We start from the raw sequence: 14,513 nt of genomic DNA on the forward strand, positions 1-14,513 counted from the left end.
TTTGTGTTATGTGGTGTGACTGCTAACTAGAGTTTGTCCTGTCCTCCACACACATCTGTAGCATTCACACTGAGGGCACATGTGACTGATCTTTACCTGTCAGTGTGTGGAATGTACAGTTGAGGTTATGGTCTGTAGTTGCGTGAGTAGGCCAAGGACTGGGAGTACATTTTTCAGATTTTCATACATGATGGCACTATGTAGCCATCTTGACAGGGCATTTGCATTCACTCTCATGGACAGCATAGTGACAGGTGTGTTTTTGTGGGACTGGTGTGTGTGTGTGTGACTAGTGTGTAATGGTGGCAGTAGGCATTGCTTTCACTCCTCCTCCCACCAAGTACAATTGTGCCAGCATGTTCCAGGGTTCCATGACAGTGTGTACAGAGTTACAATCAAGTTGTCTTGCTGTTATGTCTGTGGCTGTGTATTTGAGGTAATTTTACGCTATTTGTACATGTACTCACCAGGTTCTGGGATTCCAGCTAATCCAGTTATGGCCTCCTGTGGGAGGAGGTCCCGCACCTCCACCTCCCAGGTGGTGAAATGCACTTGTTTATGACGTCCACCACCAGTCTTGGTGCTCAGGGCATGTTCTCTGGCAATGAGCCTCTTTACCCTTCTGCAAACGTCATGATACCGGTTCCGGACATCCTCCTTTGTGCGGAAGGAAGGTGAAAGGGAATTCACCTTGTTGACAATCCTCTCCCACATCTTGGTTCTCTTGGACTGGGAGGTCTGTTGGGCCAAGGTGCCAAATAACTGTGGCTCAGCTCGGATGATTTCATGTATCATCACTTTCAACTCAGAAGCTAAGAACTGTGGATTCATCTTTGGGGGCATGGTGATGGGTGGTGGTGGAGATGTATATGTGTGAAGGTGAGGGTGAGTGAGTGTGAGTGGAGGTGTGTTTCTGTGGTGCTAGTTGTGTGGAGGTTGTGTGGTGGATGAGTTGTGTGTGTTTGTGGTGGCTAGATGAGTTGTCTGTGTAGTAGTGTGGTCTGCTTGCATGTCTGTTGAAGTAGCAAATGGTGTTGGGAAGATATGGCTCCCTTTATATAGGTTGGGTTGTGGGTGTGTCTTGTTAATTGAAATAGTTTTTTTTGGGAGATGACAATGCCTTTTTTGTTAGTCTTGTTTCTGTTACCAATGTAAAAAAAATTCACATTATGTAAGTCATTTTGACGGCACCTGATGCTTGTTATTGTGTAATTTATTTTGGCCAGGTCTGGTCCATTCATTCTAGGCTATGTGGCATCGTTTGCGTCCGAGTCAGTTGTGTCGTGTTAATGTTATGTTATGTTATGTTAATTTTAATTTCTATAGCGCACGGCTACTCCATTGGAGTGTCCCGACGCTTTTATTGGTGCTTGGCTACATGGAGTTGTTTGCGTCCGAGTCTGTTGTGTCATGTCAATGCTGGCTATGTGGCAACATTCACGTCTGAGTCTGTTGTGTCGTGTTAGTGCCTGGCTATGTGGCATCGTTCGCATCCGAGTCTGTTGATTCGTGTTAATGCTTGGCTATGTGGAATTGTTCGCATCCGAGTCTATCCGGTTGTGTTAATGCTTGGCTATGTGGCATCGTTCGCGTCCGAGTCTGTCATGTTATGTTAATGGTTAGCTACATGGAGCAGTTTGGGTACATGTCTATTGCGTCGGGTTGATGCTTGGCTATCTTGAATCTTGCACGTGCAAGTCTATCGCGTGAGGCTCCTTTCCTGCTGACTCAGATGTATAATATGATTTCCGGCCGAGTCGGTTGGAAGTAATGTATTTTTATTTCATTCATAATTTGTTGTTAATTTAATAATAATTAATTGATAATTAAGTATGGTAATTGCGTAATAATATTTTATTGGGTGCAGGTTGTGGAGTTTATAAGGGGTGAACGAAGGGAAGAACATTAATTTAAATGAATTAATAATTTGTTGGTAAAAACTATTATTTTGTTAATTGACAATTGAATATTTTAAATTTGTAATATATTTTTGTTTGTTAAATTTTAGGTGCGGGTTGTAGGGTTTATAGGGGTAAAAGGTGGGAACTTAATTAATTTTAATGAATTAATATTTAGTTTTTAATCTATATATATAAAAACGAAAGTATGTCTGTTTGTCCTTTATGTATTACTACACCATTCATCCGATCGCCATGAAACGTTGGGAAGTTGTTGAGTCCACTCACGCGAAGGTTTCTGGCAAAAAAAAAATACAAAAAAAAATGGAAAGAACAACAACAAAAAAATTGTTAAAAGTTGTTGAGTACACTCCCGCGAAGGTTTCTGGCAAAAACAAAAAAAACAAAAAAAAACCAATTTTTTAAAGATCGGCCACCAGGCCCCCCAGGGCCCTCATAATCTTTCCAATAGTGAACGTTTACAGTTTATGGTACAACTCGCTTTTGCAATGACCATCAACAAAGCACAAGGACAATCGCTGCAAATGTGTGGACTACATTTGTAGAATCCCTGCTTCTCACATGGACAACTGTATGTGGCCAGCTCACGTGTCGGAAAACCTTCTGATTTATTTGTGTACGCACCAGACGGAAAAACAAAAAATACCGTGTATCCACAAGCACTCGAATAAATAAACAGAATTAAAACAACACTTTACAATGTTTTCCATATTAAAATGAATGAGTTTCAATAAAAATGACACAATGTAAATTGAATGTTATCATAACAAGTTTCCTTAAATTTCCTTTCTTCTGAGATCGCAGCTACGCGCGACGGGTAAGCTAGTTATTAATATTTGTTTCGTTGATAATTATTATAATTGTGCAAATAATAAAAAAAGACTTTAGATTAATTTATATAAAAAAAGACTTTAGATGTGGGTTGTGGGTTTTGTAGTGGTATGGGGTGGGGAGTAAATTAATTTTAAGTAATTAATTATTAATTTTCAAATGAATATTAATTGTTAAATTGATGTTTTAGTTATTGTGTAAATAATTCTCTGTTATATTATATATGAGTGTGTTGTGTGTTATCTCGGGGTATATTGTGGGATGTAACATCATTATAATAAATTGTTAATGAATATTTAATTAATGATAATTATTTTTTTAATAAATATTTATAATAATAAAGTAAATAGCTTGCTTTTAAAAGTTAGGTTTTATTAGCAGGTTGTAAGTTTTGTGAGATTATAGGGTAGGAATTACCTAAAGGAAATGTTTGTAATACATTTTTTTTATGAATAAATACATTCTAAAAAAATATTTAGAAGTCTGCCCGTTTGGACTGAGGCATAACCAACGATCCAATTAGTATGTTCCGCGGTTGAAATCCGACCACGGTGGTGCGATCGCATGCTTTAACATTGCGGCGGTTGCTGCTTCCAGCAACACCCCCGTGATGTCAAAAGGAGCTTGTCCTGCATTTCCCTGAACTGCGTGACAGGCACTGCACAGTGCCTGCCACCTGGTACGGGGAAATGTAGGGGGTACAATGAGTACACCCCCAGTGTAGCCACAACCCCCCCAAAACATTGGGGGCCCACATTGGGCCCCGGAACCAGTCTCCGCCAACCTTTCAATGGCGGTTCCACTGCAGCGGAAAGGCTGGCTACCGCTGGCATCCTAATCGTGCCAGCGGAGCCTGGCCCTGCACCGTCAGCATGGTAGCGGTCTTGCTCCGCATGCCAGGCCTGTGGGCCGATTGCTATCAGCGGAAAAGCGGCGGTCGGATTTTATCATCGCCGTGGTCACCACCGTAATCCTAATTAGACAGGCGTTTTTGCGGGTTTTGATCGTGGTCAGATTGCCACTGCCTGCCCGACGGTGGCCACCGCTGGGCCAACGGCGATCATCCGACTGCCATCCTAATAGACCCCTTAGTTTTGAGTTTTATTTAAAATATTATTAGTATTTATTTGTGATATGTTTTTAACATTGTAATATGTTTTTATTTTGTAAAAGGTTTAATACGAAATATATTTGTAGTTTTTTTGCACACATTTCTAATTTTATTTATTTACCTTGTTTTTCAAGATATTTTGTTTGTTTTTAATGTTTCACTGACTGGTGTGGAAATAGTACGTTTTACCTCTCCGCAATCCAACACTTTCTCTACCTTTGCATTTCTTGTAGTGGGGATGGTAAATATTACCCCTCCAAAATCCAACATTTTCCCTACTGACTGGAGTGGAAATAGTAAATTGTATCCCTCTGCAATCCAGCACTTTCCCTACTGTTGTACTGACTGAAGCAGGAAAAATAAAATGTACCCCTCTGCAATCCAACACTTTCCCTACTGTTGTACTGACTCAAGAAGGAATAGTAAATTGTAATGTTCTGCAATCCAACACTTTCCCTACTGTTGTACTGACTGGAGTGTGAGTAGTACATTGTACCCGACCGCAATCCAACACTTTCCTTACTGTTGTACTGACTGGAGTTTGATTATTAAATTTTACCCCAATGCACTCCAACAGTTTTCCCAAACTGTTGTACTGGCTAGAGTGGGAATAGTAAATATTACCTATCCGCAATACAACACTTTACCTACTGTTGCATTTACTGGAGGGAGATTTGTAAATGTTACCAAGTTTTATTACCTTTGCATTGCGTGGGAGTGGGATTAGTGAATTATTCATATATTTATTATAATAGTTTGTGAAGTTTTGTATACATTGTAATGGGAATAGTATATTCATCAAGTTTGATATTTTATAATGTATTTTATATTCTTGAAATGTATATTTTTATGTTTTTGTTTATTCAAAATTATAATATTACTGCATTTTAGTGCTTTTAATGTATAACATATTTTTACTATCATTAAAATCCAAGCCAGTAAACGCGCTCTCAGGATACAAGACAGACCGCAAAAGTGAAGGTGGATAAGTTGTTTAATTCACAACGCGTTTCGCCACACACGATGACTTGATCACGTGAAAGCAGTGAACACCAATCATGGCCTAAATACTGCAAGAGTAAATAAACATAAAAATGGGACTGGGTAGTAGAATGAAGCGCAACGCTAATACATGAAAACGTAAATCATATTGTCAGCCGTTATAGTTATACATTATATCATGCTACTTAACATTTCAACAATAAAGAAATATTAAGTATAATCATACTAACGTGCCTTACATGAATGTAAACATTGTAAAATGTAAAAAGTAAATCCACAACTTCACAGGCGCTGCCCTGGTGATTACTAAAACATAACACAAGGTCAGTGTTCTTTGATGACCAAAGTAGTATCTAATGTAAAAATACATAGAACGGAATAGTATCCGTGCGTGCTGCGTCACCGAGAGCACGTGGTCTAAATCTCAAATTATGTAGCCGCTATTGCTGAGTATAACGCAAACAGCGTGAGTGTGAAGCCGAGCTATCAATAAAGTTCCACGTTCAAAATGACATCAACCGACAAGGTGCAAAGAGTCTGTGAGTGAAATAGCTCACACAAACTAAATTAAATTAATGAGTCATATTGGCAAGTGCCAAAGTGAAATTCATAAGATCAATGGACATATATGAAACACATGTGAGTACAATACCGGCAGTGCCTGTGCATAGCTGCCAAGGTTTCAGATGGCTATGTGTGACATTTTCATAATGTCAGTGTAATAATGAGTGACATTTCAACGACCAGGAGTGACACCTTCTCGCGAGCGAAATTCAGCAATGAAGACGAGGGAAACATAATAAATTAAATTAGAGCAACAAGAAATGCCTCACAAACAAGGGCACCGCCTTCAAGAGACACCCGCCAGCCTCTCCTGAGCGCCGGATTTAATTGCCTAAAGTAAAGCACAGTTTGAGTTGTTGGCTGGCCCACAGCAAAGGGAAAACTAATTGCGGGAGACTGCAACATGCACGCCGGGCATTTGGGACATTGCAGCCTCTAGCAAGTGGGCAATTATATGGAGGATCATGTTGTGACATTAGTAGATGTCACGTGAGTGTTTATGCCGCACAGAGAAATCGTGTTGCATTCGCTGACCCGGCCTGCGAAAGGTGTCATGCAGTGTATGTTATCTGTGCGCGCGTGTGTCACTGACTGGCCAATATGTGAAAGTCTGTGTGTGGCTGCGAGTGCGGAGAGGGGCGCGTGTTGGCATTGAAATTGGTGAGGACTTCAGAATTCAAATCCGAGAACACAGCTATTTTGGATTTTTTAGTAATTGCACAGCGAAGTACTCTTACTTTACGCCCCTCTCTAACTTTGGGGCTAGGCACACACACTTACTTGAAAAGAGTCGAAGAGAGCTGCATTTCACGCGTTGATGCTGGCCGCCTAGCTCGCCCCTCCCTGCCTGTGTTGTGACCAGCCGCCCGAATCAGGCTCGCTCGGGCCGGCACAGCTCAGCTGCACAGTTCCTGGTGCTCTGTGGCCGCAAAGCAACCACTCCGACCGCAGCAGTCTGCCCAGGGGATTCTTCCGTGACTCTGCCACCGCTCGGAAAGTGGTGATAGAGCTGGGTCAGGCGCGTTGATGCAGCGGGCGCGGGATTCATTACCGTGCCGGCTGTGACCTCATCTAGACCAGCCTGGAGCCCTTCCTGAGGTTAGTAAGCTGCTGCCCATGCTGTGAACTGGCCCCCTGCGGCCGGCCCGGCCAGCCTGGTGCCATCATGATGAGGGAGAGTGAGCAACTGAGTGAGGCAGCCTGCACGCTCACTCAGATTCCCCCGCCGACTAACTTCCTGGCGGCCGGCCACCTGTGTCCCAGCAAACAGTTATCATCAGTGCGCAGCTCTCTGAGAGCCGCGCTACAATGTATCGGAGTATGGGTACTCCCGCGTCACGTCCGGCCGCCAGGAAGTTAGTCGGCGGGGGAATCTGAGTGAGCGTGCAGGCTGCCTCACTCAGTGACAGGCGCCGTTGGCAAAATGCGTGACATTTCATTTCAGTGCGGTGATGCGGATCACCGCACTGAAATGCGTGGGCGTCACACGTGTTGCGTGACGCTTGGCAGGACTGCCTGTGAATATACTCGACAAAGATCAAGTTCATGAAAAAGTGGAAGCCTGTAAACATAAGGCTGACAGCTGGACTACAGCTGAATAAACAGTTCCAACTTGGAAAATTATTACCCGTGCTGGCAATGGTGATGGTAAGTGCCGCAGTGCTCTGGTGCTCGTGAAAAGCAGAAGAACAGAAAGGGGGAGAATGCCCGTGCAAGGTGAGTGTAGGTAGCTAGGGCCCCTCTCTCTCCTCCTGGAAAAAAATACAGACAAAATAACAGGAAAAAACTTGGACTTAAACAGCTAATCAGCTAGAGTATCAAATACATATCAATAAACCAGTAAACAACAAGGGTTCATGAAGGCATTAAAGAACACATATACAATACATTACATGAAAACATATTTTTACTATATATATATATAAATATATACACACATTGTTACAATTTTATATTAGTTAAAACATTTAAAACTGTAATATAAATTTAAATTATTAGCTTAATAATTGTTTTTCAGTAGATATATGTATTTATATATATATATATATGTATTAACTAATATTTTGCCTTGGCCCTTTAGTTACCTTGTCCTCATCTTCCTTGCTGTGGTACCGCAGGTCCTGGTCCATCATGTCTCACGTGCCTTGGCCCTCCCCTAGCCTTTGTCTCCTGAGTTGGATTATCCAGGTCTTGAATCTGTTCCTTGGCCTTTTTCTCCAACTGGTGAGGCAGCAATTGATCCTGGTCCTCTTGATCCAGCTTCTCTTTGTTCGGGTCTTCATGAGCCTGGCCATTTTTTTTGGTCCTCCTGGCCACCAATGTTCAATCCCTTGGACTATCAGGTTCTGGTTGGACTTCTTACAACTGATTCTCCTCACCCTGGACCTGCTACTTGCAATGACTACTCTGCCCGTTTGGTAATCTGAGCCCTGGTCCCCTAATTCCTGATCCTTATGACCCTTCATTGCCCTATTTCCAATCCTCCTGGTCATGATCCTTTTAGTTCATCGAGTACTCCTTTCTCTGGTCTTCTGTGTGCCCTTGGTACTGGACCCCTGGTGTTCGTACTCACTGTTGTGTTTATCCTGGTTCTACCAGTCACTGTCCTTCAGGTTCTGATACTCAGCCTCCTCTTCATCTGGCCCCAATCTTACTGGCAGTAGTCCTCCTGCTTCTTGCGCACATGATTTTGTGATCCTGGCCCATCACACATCCTCCGAGCCTTTCCTAGATCTGATGATGCTTAACCTCTAGTTCATTCTAGCCTTTGAACTTCCTGTCCCTTCAGTTGATGGCGTTGCTCTGCCTGCTCATCATTCTTATGTATTCCTCCTCCTAGTTATTTGGATCCCGGGCCCCCTCTTTCACAGGCTGCTGGTCCGGGACCTTTATTTCCTCCTTACCCTAATTCTCATCCATCAGTCCTCCTAATCCTGCTTTCCTGGTTTATCTAGGCTTCTAGTTGGCCTGTTCCTACCTTCTGCTCCTGACTCCTGTAGTCCTGGTTGTAGTTCTGGTACTCCTTTGTCCGGTCCTCGTGTATGATGCCTTCTGGTTTTGGTCTTTCTTGCCTTGTTTTTCAGACCCTACTAGTCGTCCTGGTCTCCCTGTTCTACCTTGTTCTTGTCCATCTGACCTTGGTTCCCTCTATAATAATCCTAGTAATGCTCATCCTGAGTCTGGTCTTTCTCATCCCTGTGTTACTGGTCTTCCTACTTTCCATGTTGCTTGTTAATCCTGATTCATTTAGTCCTTGTCACCCTGATTTAGGATCCTCCAGAGTCTGACCCTCATTGAGCTTCTGATACCAGTTCCACAGGGCATTGACTTCCTGGTTATTTATATCCATCCTGGTAATTTGGATCTAGGTCCTCTTGGTAACCCTGTTCAATTCCTGCTGTGGTCGTTCCGATCCTGTTCCATTTGCTTCCTTGCCTCTTGGTTATACTTGATCTGATCTCCAAGGGCCTTCTTTCTCTGATCCTTCATTACATTGGTCTCCTTGCTCTGGTCCTCTTTTATCTGTCTTCTCCTGACCCTGGTCATGCTCAACCCTCTGGTCTAGGTTGGTTTCGCTGCCCTCCTAGCCCTACTTGCTGTTATGGTCTTCTACCCCGGGTCCTACTTTTACTTTGGGCCCTGGCCCGCTAAGTCCACATCCCCCTCTTCCACATCCTCCTGTGCCTCCTGATCCTTTTCACCCTGGGTCGCCTAGTCCGATTTCTCCTTGTCCTGTTCCTCCTCACCTATTTGTTCCTGGTCGCCTCTGGCATTGGTAACCCTGGTCCTCATGGTTTAGGTCTCCTCAGCCTGGCTCTTCTTGTCCCAGTCGTGGTAGGTCTGTTCATAAGAGCCCTCCTGGTGGTCCACCTCCAGGCCCTTACTCTCCTACTGGTCATCATCCTCATCCCATGGGTCCTTCTCCTTACTTTCCTAGCCCTCCTGGTGGTCCACCTCCTGGTCCTTACTCTCCTACTGGTCATCATCCTCATCCTACGGGTCCTTCTCCTTACTTTCCCAGCCCTCCTCCACAAAGTATTTAGTCAGGTTCAGCTTTATATATTTTTGGGCTTCCAGATTTATTTTGCTGAAACAGCACTCTCAAGGACAGAAATGAGTGCTTGGAAGAGACATAACTATGCCCACTTAAAACACTGATTAGCATGTTAAAAACCAAAACTACTATTCACAAGATACATTGTGTGGGTGACTAAAATGTTATTGTGGCCAAAAAACAACGAGAAGAAATAAAGATATTTCTACGCTTTGCAAATTTATCGAGAAGGTGAACTTGTCTGACACATTCCCGGGGTTACTACCCTTGGTAAATATGAAAATTTGCCAAAAAACATGTGTTGCTGTGTGGAAACGTCCACTCTCCAACCATGTAATACCTTCCCCGGGCAGAGTAATGCAAGGCAGTGACTATCAATGCTTTGGGTTAATCTTTATAAACCAAGCCAAGCAGGGCCATGCAAGATGGCTTTGTGAAGCAAATCTGACTTAAGGATCAGATTGCCCTTGGGTCCCCTTGAGAGACGCATGTGCAGTGCAGCCTTTTGATGAATCTGGGCCCTAGTGTGCATTGGTGCTTCCGGTGGCTGACGCGTGTGCAACACCCGAGACCCTTCCTGACACACCACTGATTGTATGCCAGTTTATTACACAGTCTGTATGCCAAGATGGCCGACACATAATAATGGCGCTGTGCCACCTACAGCACAAGGTGCCTCACCATGCATTGCTCAGGTCCTTAGAATGTTTTTTCGGGCACTGGTAGGGTCTCCTTTATGCACATGTTGCAGGCATCTAATTTGTTTTCGCGGCTAGGCCCCGCTGTCTAGGGCACCAATGCTGACTGTCCCCCTCCTCCTCTCTGCTGCCACTTTAGAATCACCCAGCATGCACCGCCTATGGCCCTCTAACCTGGAGGTTAGGTTCTGATGCAACCATGCGTCGATCTGTCCGCCAAGGGAACTTACATCTCTGACCTCCCCAGGTTGTGCCACTCATTCATAGCAATGATGCTGAAGGGGGTCTCTCTTCCTCCAGCTCTAGCTGTGAGACTGGGACTTGCAGGCTGCTTGGACAGCTCATCTTCTGTGCCATCTGTTGCTCAGTCAGGGCTTTAAGCTCACTGGTGGTGAAGGTTACAAGGATAGTGATGTATTTATGGTTCCAGCCGCAGCTATCTTGGGTCCTGGCAGTCTGTCTTTCCAAGATTACAAACATTGCACATAGTCAAGCATGCATTTGTAATCCTTTCTCGCCCTTCCTAGTCACTGACTCCATGGACCTTCTTTTGTCCTTCTCGGATGGATGGAAGACTGAGTCAGTGCAGAGATTATGTTTTGTAGTTGCTTGAAGGTGTGTGCAGCAGGCTCCTTAACACACTGAGCCTTCTTATTGGGCTTAGGTCTATGGGTAGTAATTAACCTGAAGTAAGCAAATAAGAAGGCCTCGTGGATCAGTGTAGATGTTTCATAAATGTGTAAATTACATTATATGCAAATTAATTTCCTGTGTTCTCATTTCAGGGCTCTGGAGGACAGGTACTCCTGCACTGACATGCACACAAAGCTCGGATCCGGATTCACAAGTGAGGAGCAAGAAATCGGGTAGGAAGACCGTGGTCCAGCACTTAAAATGAGCAGCACATTACAATGTATTGATGTTAAGTGGAATACAGTCTAGCACAGCACTTGTGTAGCACTTAAACTCACTGACAAAAAATCGGATTTCACAAGTACTCTTTGAAAGTTTATGGGGCTGATCATTGGAGGTCTTCTGCTGTATTATATTATTTGTGGGATTCAAGTTGTTTCAAATTCTTTCAGCATGCATGGTTGCCAAACTGTACATTTTGTAAGTAGGGGTGTGTGAAATTCATGTAATTTGCTATCACAAAATTATGCAAAAAGCCAATCCTGCACTTAGGGCGTTATTGTAGTGTGAACTGTGTCCTCCTGATCATTGTGCATTTCATGCAAACACAAATAGAACTAAAAACACAAGTACCGCAAACAACAGCCGCTCATCTTCTGGTAGTTCGCGTTGCTCCTGTGCTCCCACAGAATGATCTTGCTGTTCAAAGATGGCCACCACCTTCATGGTAAGCTGCCATGTGAGGCTTTGGTGGTTATTGTACCAAGCAGCAAAGTATCAGTGAGATGTTACAGAGGTTTCTGCTGGGCCTTCCATGAGCCAGGATCATTGTAAAGGGGCAAATGGCTCCATTCTCTGGAGTGATGACAGTGCTACAAGCAGTGAGTGTGCACACTCCTCACACACCAGAGACCTTCCCAGCCACCTCCTGTGATCCACTGCTTGCTCCTTTAATTCCACACATAGGTCAGAGGTGACAGATGCAGTGCTGTCAAGGTTCCCTTGTCCATGTCTGAGGATCTCATCAAGTCAGGCTTTTCTTTGCACTGAAGCACTTGTAGTCCTGTTTATAGCATCATAAATGGAGGACTTCAAGAGAGCAATGAACAGACCTGGACTGGAGAAGCTGCTCATGCATGGGCCTTGGAAACGTCACAGCTCTGATGATGCAGGATTCACTGGGACATGTGGGGAAGATGCAATCAGATGCTACTTCTGTTGAACCCTAGTTTGCATCCTTGAGGGTCAATGTTCTCTTCATCCATCACCAAGTGCCTTGAAGTAGTACAAAAAACAGTTCACAGCCAAGAAGAGTAAATGTATCACAATCCTGAGAAGATCATTGGATCTGGAGCGTGGAGAGTCTTTCCACACTTGTGCTCAAGATGCTGGAACCTCAGGCAGGTATCATGTTTACATATTGTATGTTTTCAGTGTTTATTAATAACCAAGGAACTGTTCTTTGTAGGAAACTGATCTGCGGACCCAATGCTATTGAAGTAGAGGTAGTCCCAGTTTGGAAACTTCTCTTCAAAGAGGTAGGAGGAGCTCCTGGACTCTTACTTTGTGCAGAAAATAACCAAATAAGCAGTTGATTGGCTGATACGATGCTTTAATAGGTTAATCAGGTATTAATCGGGTGAACACAATGGCAGCTCTTTCAGATGTGACAAGCTAAATTAACATATAAAGATTCAAATATTCTGTGTCATAGCTGTAGCCTGAATCCATTGCATAATACCAAACATTTAGCTGCAGTTATGCATTTTTGCAGTCCTATTGGTGGTAATTGATCGAACAGTTTGTGGGAAATAATTAACTCTCCCTAAATACTGTACTCAATTTAAATTCATTATAATAATATCGTGGGATATTATGGGCCTGATTACGATGTCGATCGGACAAGCGTCCGACCGACACTGCAGCGGGATGGAACCGCCCGACTATTAGTCGGCACTTCCATCCACAGTATTAGGATTGGACCGCCCTACGGGTGGTTGGAAACATCCATTTTTCTATTACAGTTTGTGCGCAGTTCAAGCTGCAGTAGAAAAACTGATGTTTTCAAGCATCCCTGCACCATGTGGCTGGCACCATGCTGTGCCTGCCACATGGAATAGGGATGTTTAGGGGACACAGGCCCCATGGCAGAGGGCAAGGGGGAAGGGGGCTTTGCTAGGGGCCCCCAAATTAAATTTATGTCTACCTTTTCATGGCAGGCGGACCGCCATGAAAAGTCAGGGGGAAAGCGACATTGTAATCCCGGCAGGATAGCCAAGGCTGGCTTTGCTGCTATTTTGGGATTAGTATGCCGCCTGCCACCCCGACGGACTCAGTGAGCCCTTTGGAAGCAGACCGGAATTCAATTGCGGGTTTCCCGCTCACTGCCAGTATCATAATTCAGTGGCCGAACTGAAACCTAGAATGTTGGGCGGAAAGCCTCCAAGGATCTGGCGGGTGGCTCTCAGACCCAGTGCTCTCTTGCAGCTTGCAGTAGTTCTTTCAGAACATACTGACCTTGAAAATAACTGGTTTATTGATTAATGTCAACAATCTAAATAATTTGTGAATGCTACTTACATCTGTTTTCTCTTTGTTCAATGCAGGTTCTAAATCCCTTTTACTTGTTCCAAGCTCTTGCTGTGGCTCTTTGGATGTACAATGAGAGCTATGATTTTTCCGCTATCATCATCGCTATGACTCTAGTTTCCGTGACAGTCACGACCTATGACCTCTGGAAGGTGAGTGCCCTGACTGGCCCAGAAAAGTCATCTCTTTGGTATGGAGTGTGAAATTATGAGATTGCACATGGACAGCAAGATGGAAATGGAAAATCTAGCTAAAGGCAAACAGTGTGGCATGACATGAAAGCTGTGGGGCTGCAGCTGGGTGCAATAGGCATACATCAAGCTGACCTAAATATACTGTTAAGGCTAAACTTTGCATTCAGTGCTGCCCCTCTCAGTGGGTGAGGGGATAATGAACAAGGGAAGCAGGGACTGTGGTGGGGGTCATTTCATCTATAAGAGAAGTGCCATACCAAGCCATACCATGCCATACCATTCCATACCATACCATACTATAACATACTATAACACGCCATACTAAACCATACTATACCATACCATACCATACCATAAACCATATCATAAAGCACACCACTCCATACCATTGCTTTTGTATGTCACTATAATCGGAAAGTGTCCGAATGTTTGTGAAATATACTTTAATCAGATAGATACAGGCTTTAAATGGGGTTAGTATATTGGTCAGTCTGAGTTCATGTCTCATTTAGTGCCAAAGTTTTAAACTTGGGGCCACAACTGGTAACTGTTAGACCTCTCAGTCTCAGGGTGGTCTTCATGTAAATATTTTGCCTTTACCCTCCAATTCTTGCATAAATTAATCTTTGTTCGCTCTAGGACTCTGTGCACTTTACCACCTCAAATGATGTATATCCAATGATGCATAGACGTCATTTAGAAGTCACCAGGGGTTTCAAATGAGGCCCCTGGCACTGCCAATGCGACCTCTGCCTTGCCCTTGGGACCCCTAGCCTCGGAGGGGGAGAAGGTAGCACCATAAACTGAGCAACAGGAACAGTTTGCTGGGAAAAATGCTCCAGGGTTGCAGAAGACAGCTGCGGTCCATGGCAGCACCATTTGAGATTGTAACAGTTACAAGACAAATAAATGACCCAT

The 14,513-nt window shown here is 43.9% G+C and overlaps 1 protein-coding gene across 1 annotated transcript in view; it reads left to right on the forward strand.

Moving 5' to 3' along the window:
- Positions 1-14,513, forward strand: part of LOC147684248 (putative cation-transporting ATPase 13A4) — a 387,249-nt gene that overhangs the window by 90,273 nt on the left and 282,463 nt on the right. The window contains exons 6-8 of the mRNA XM_086944648.1: positions 10,965-11,045; positions 12,281-12,350; positions 13,419-13,553. Coding sequence (XP_086800774.1) covers positions 10,965-11,045; positions 12,281-12,350; positions 13,419-13,553 — 286 coding nt within the window. The remainder of the gene's footprint in view (positions 1-10,964; positions 11,046-12,280; positions 12,351-13,418; positions 13,554-14,513) is intronic.

The sequence above is a fragment of the Lissotriton vulgaris genome, chromosome 11 (genome assembly GCF_964263255.1).
Source record: "Lissotriton vulgaris chromosome 11, aLisVul1.2, whole genome shotgun sequence".
Lineage (NCBI taxonomy): Eukaryota > Metazoa > Chordata > Amphibia > Caudata > Salamandridae > Lissotriton > Lissotriton vulgaris.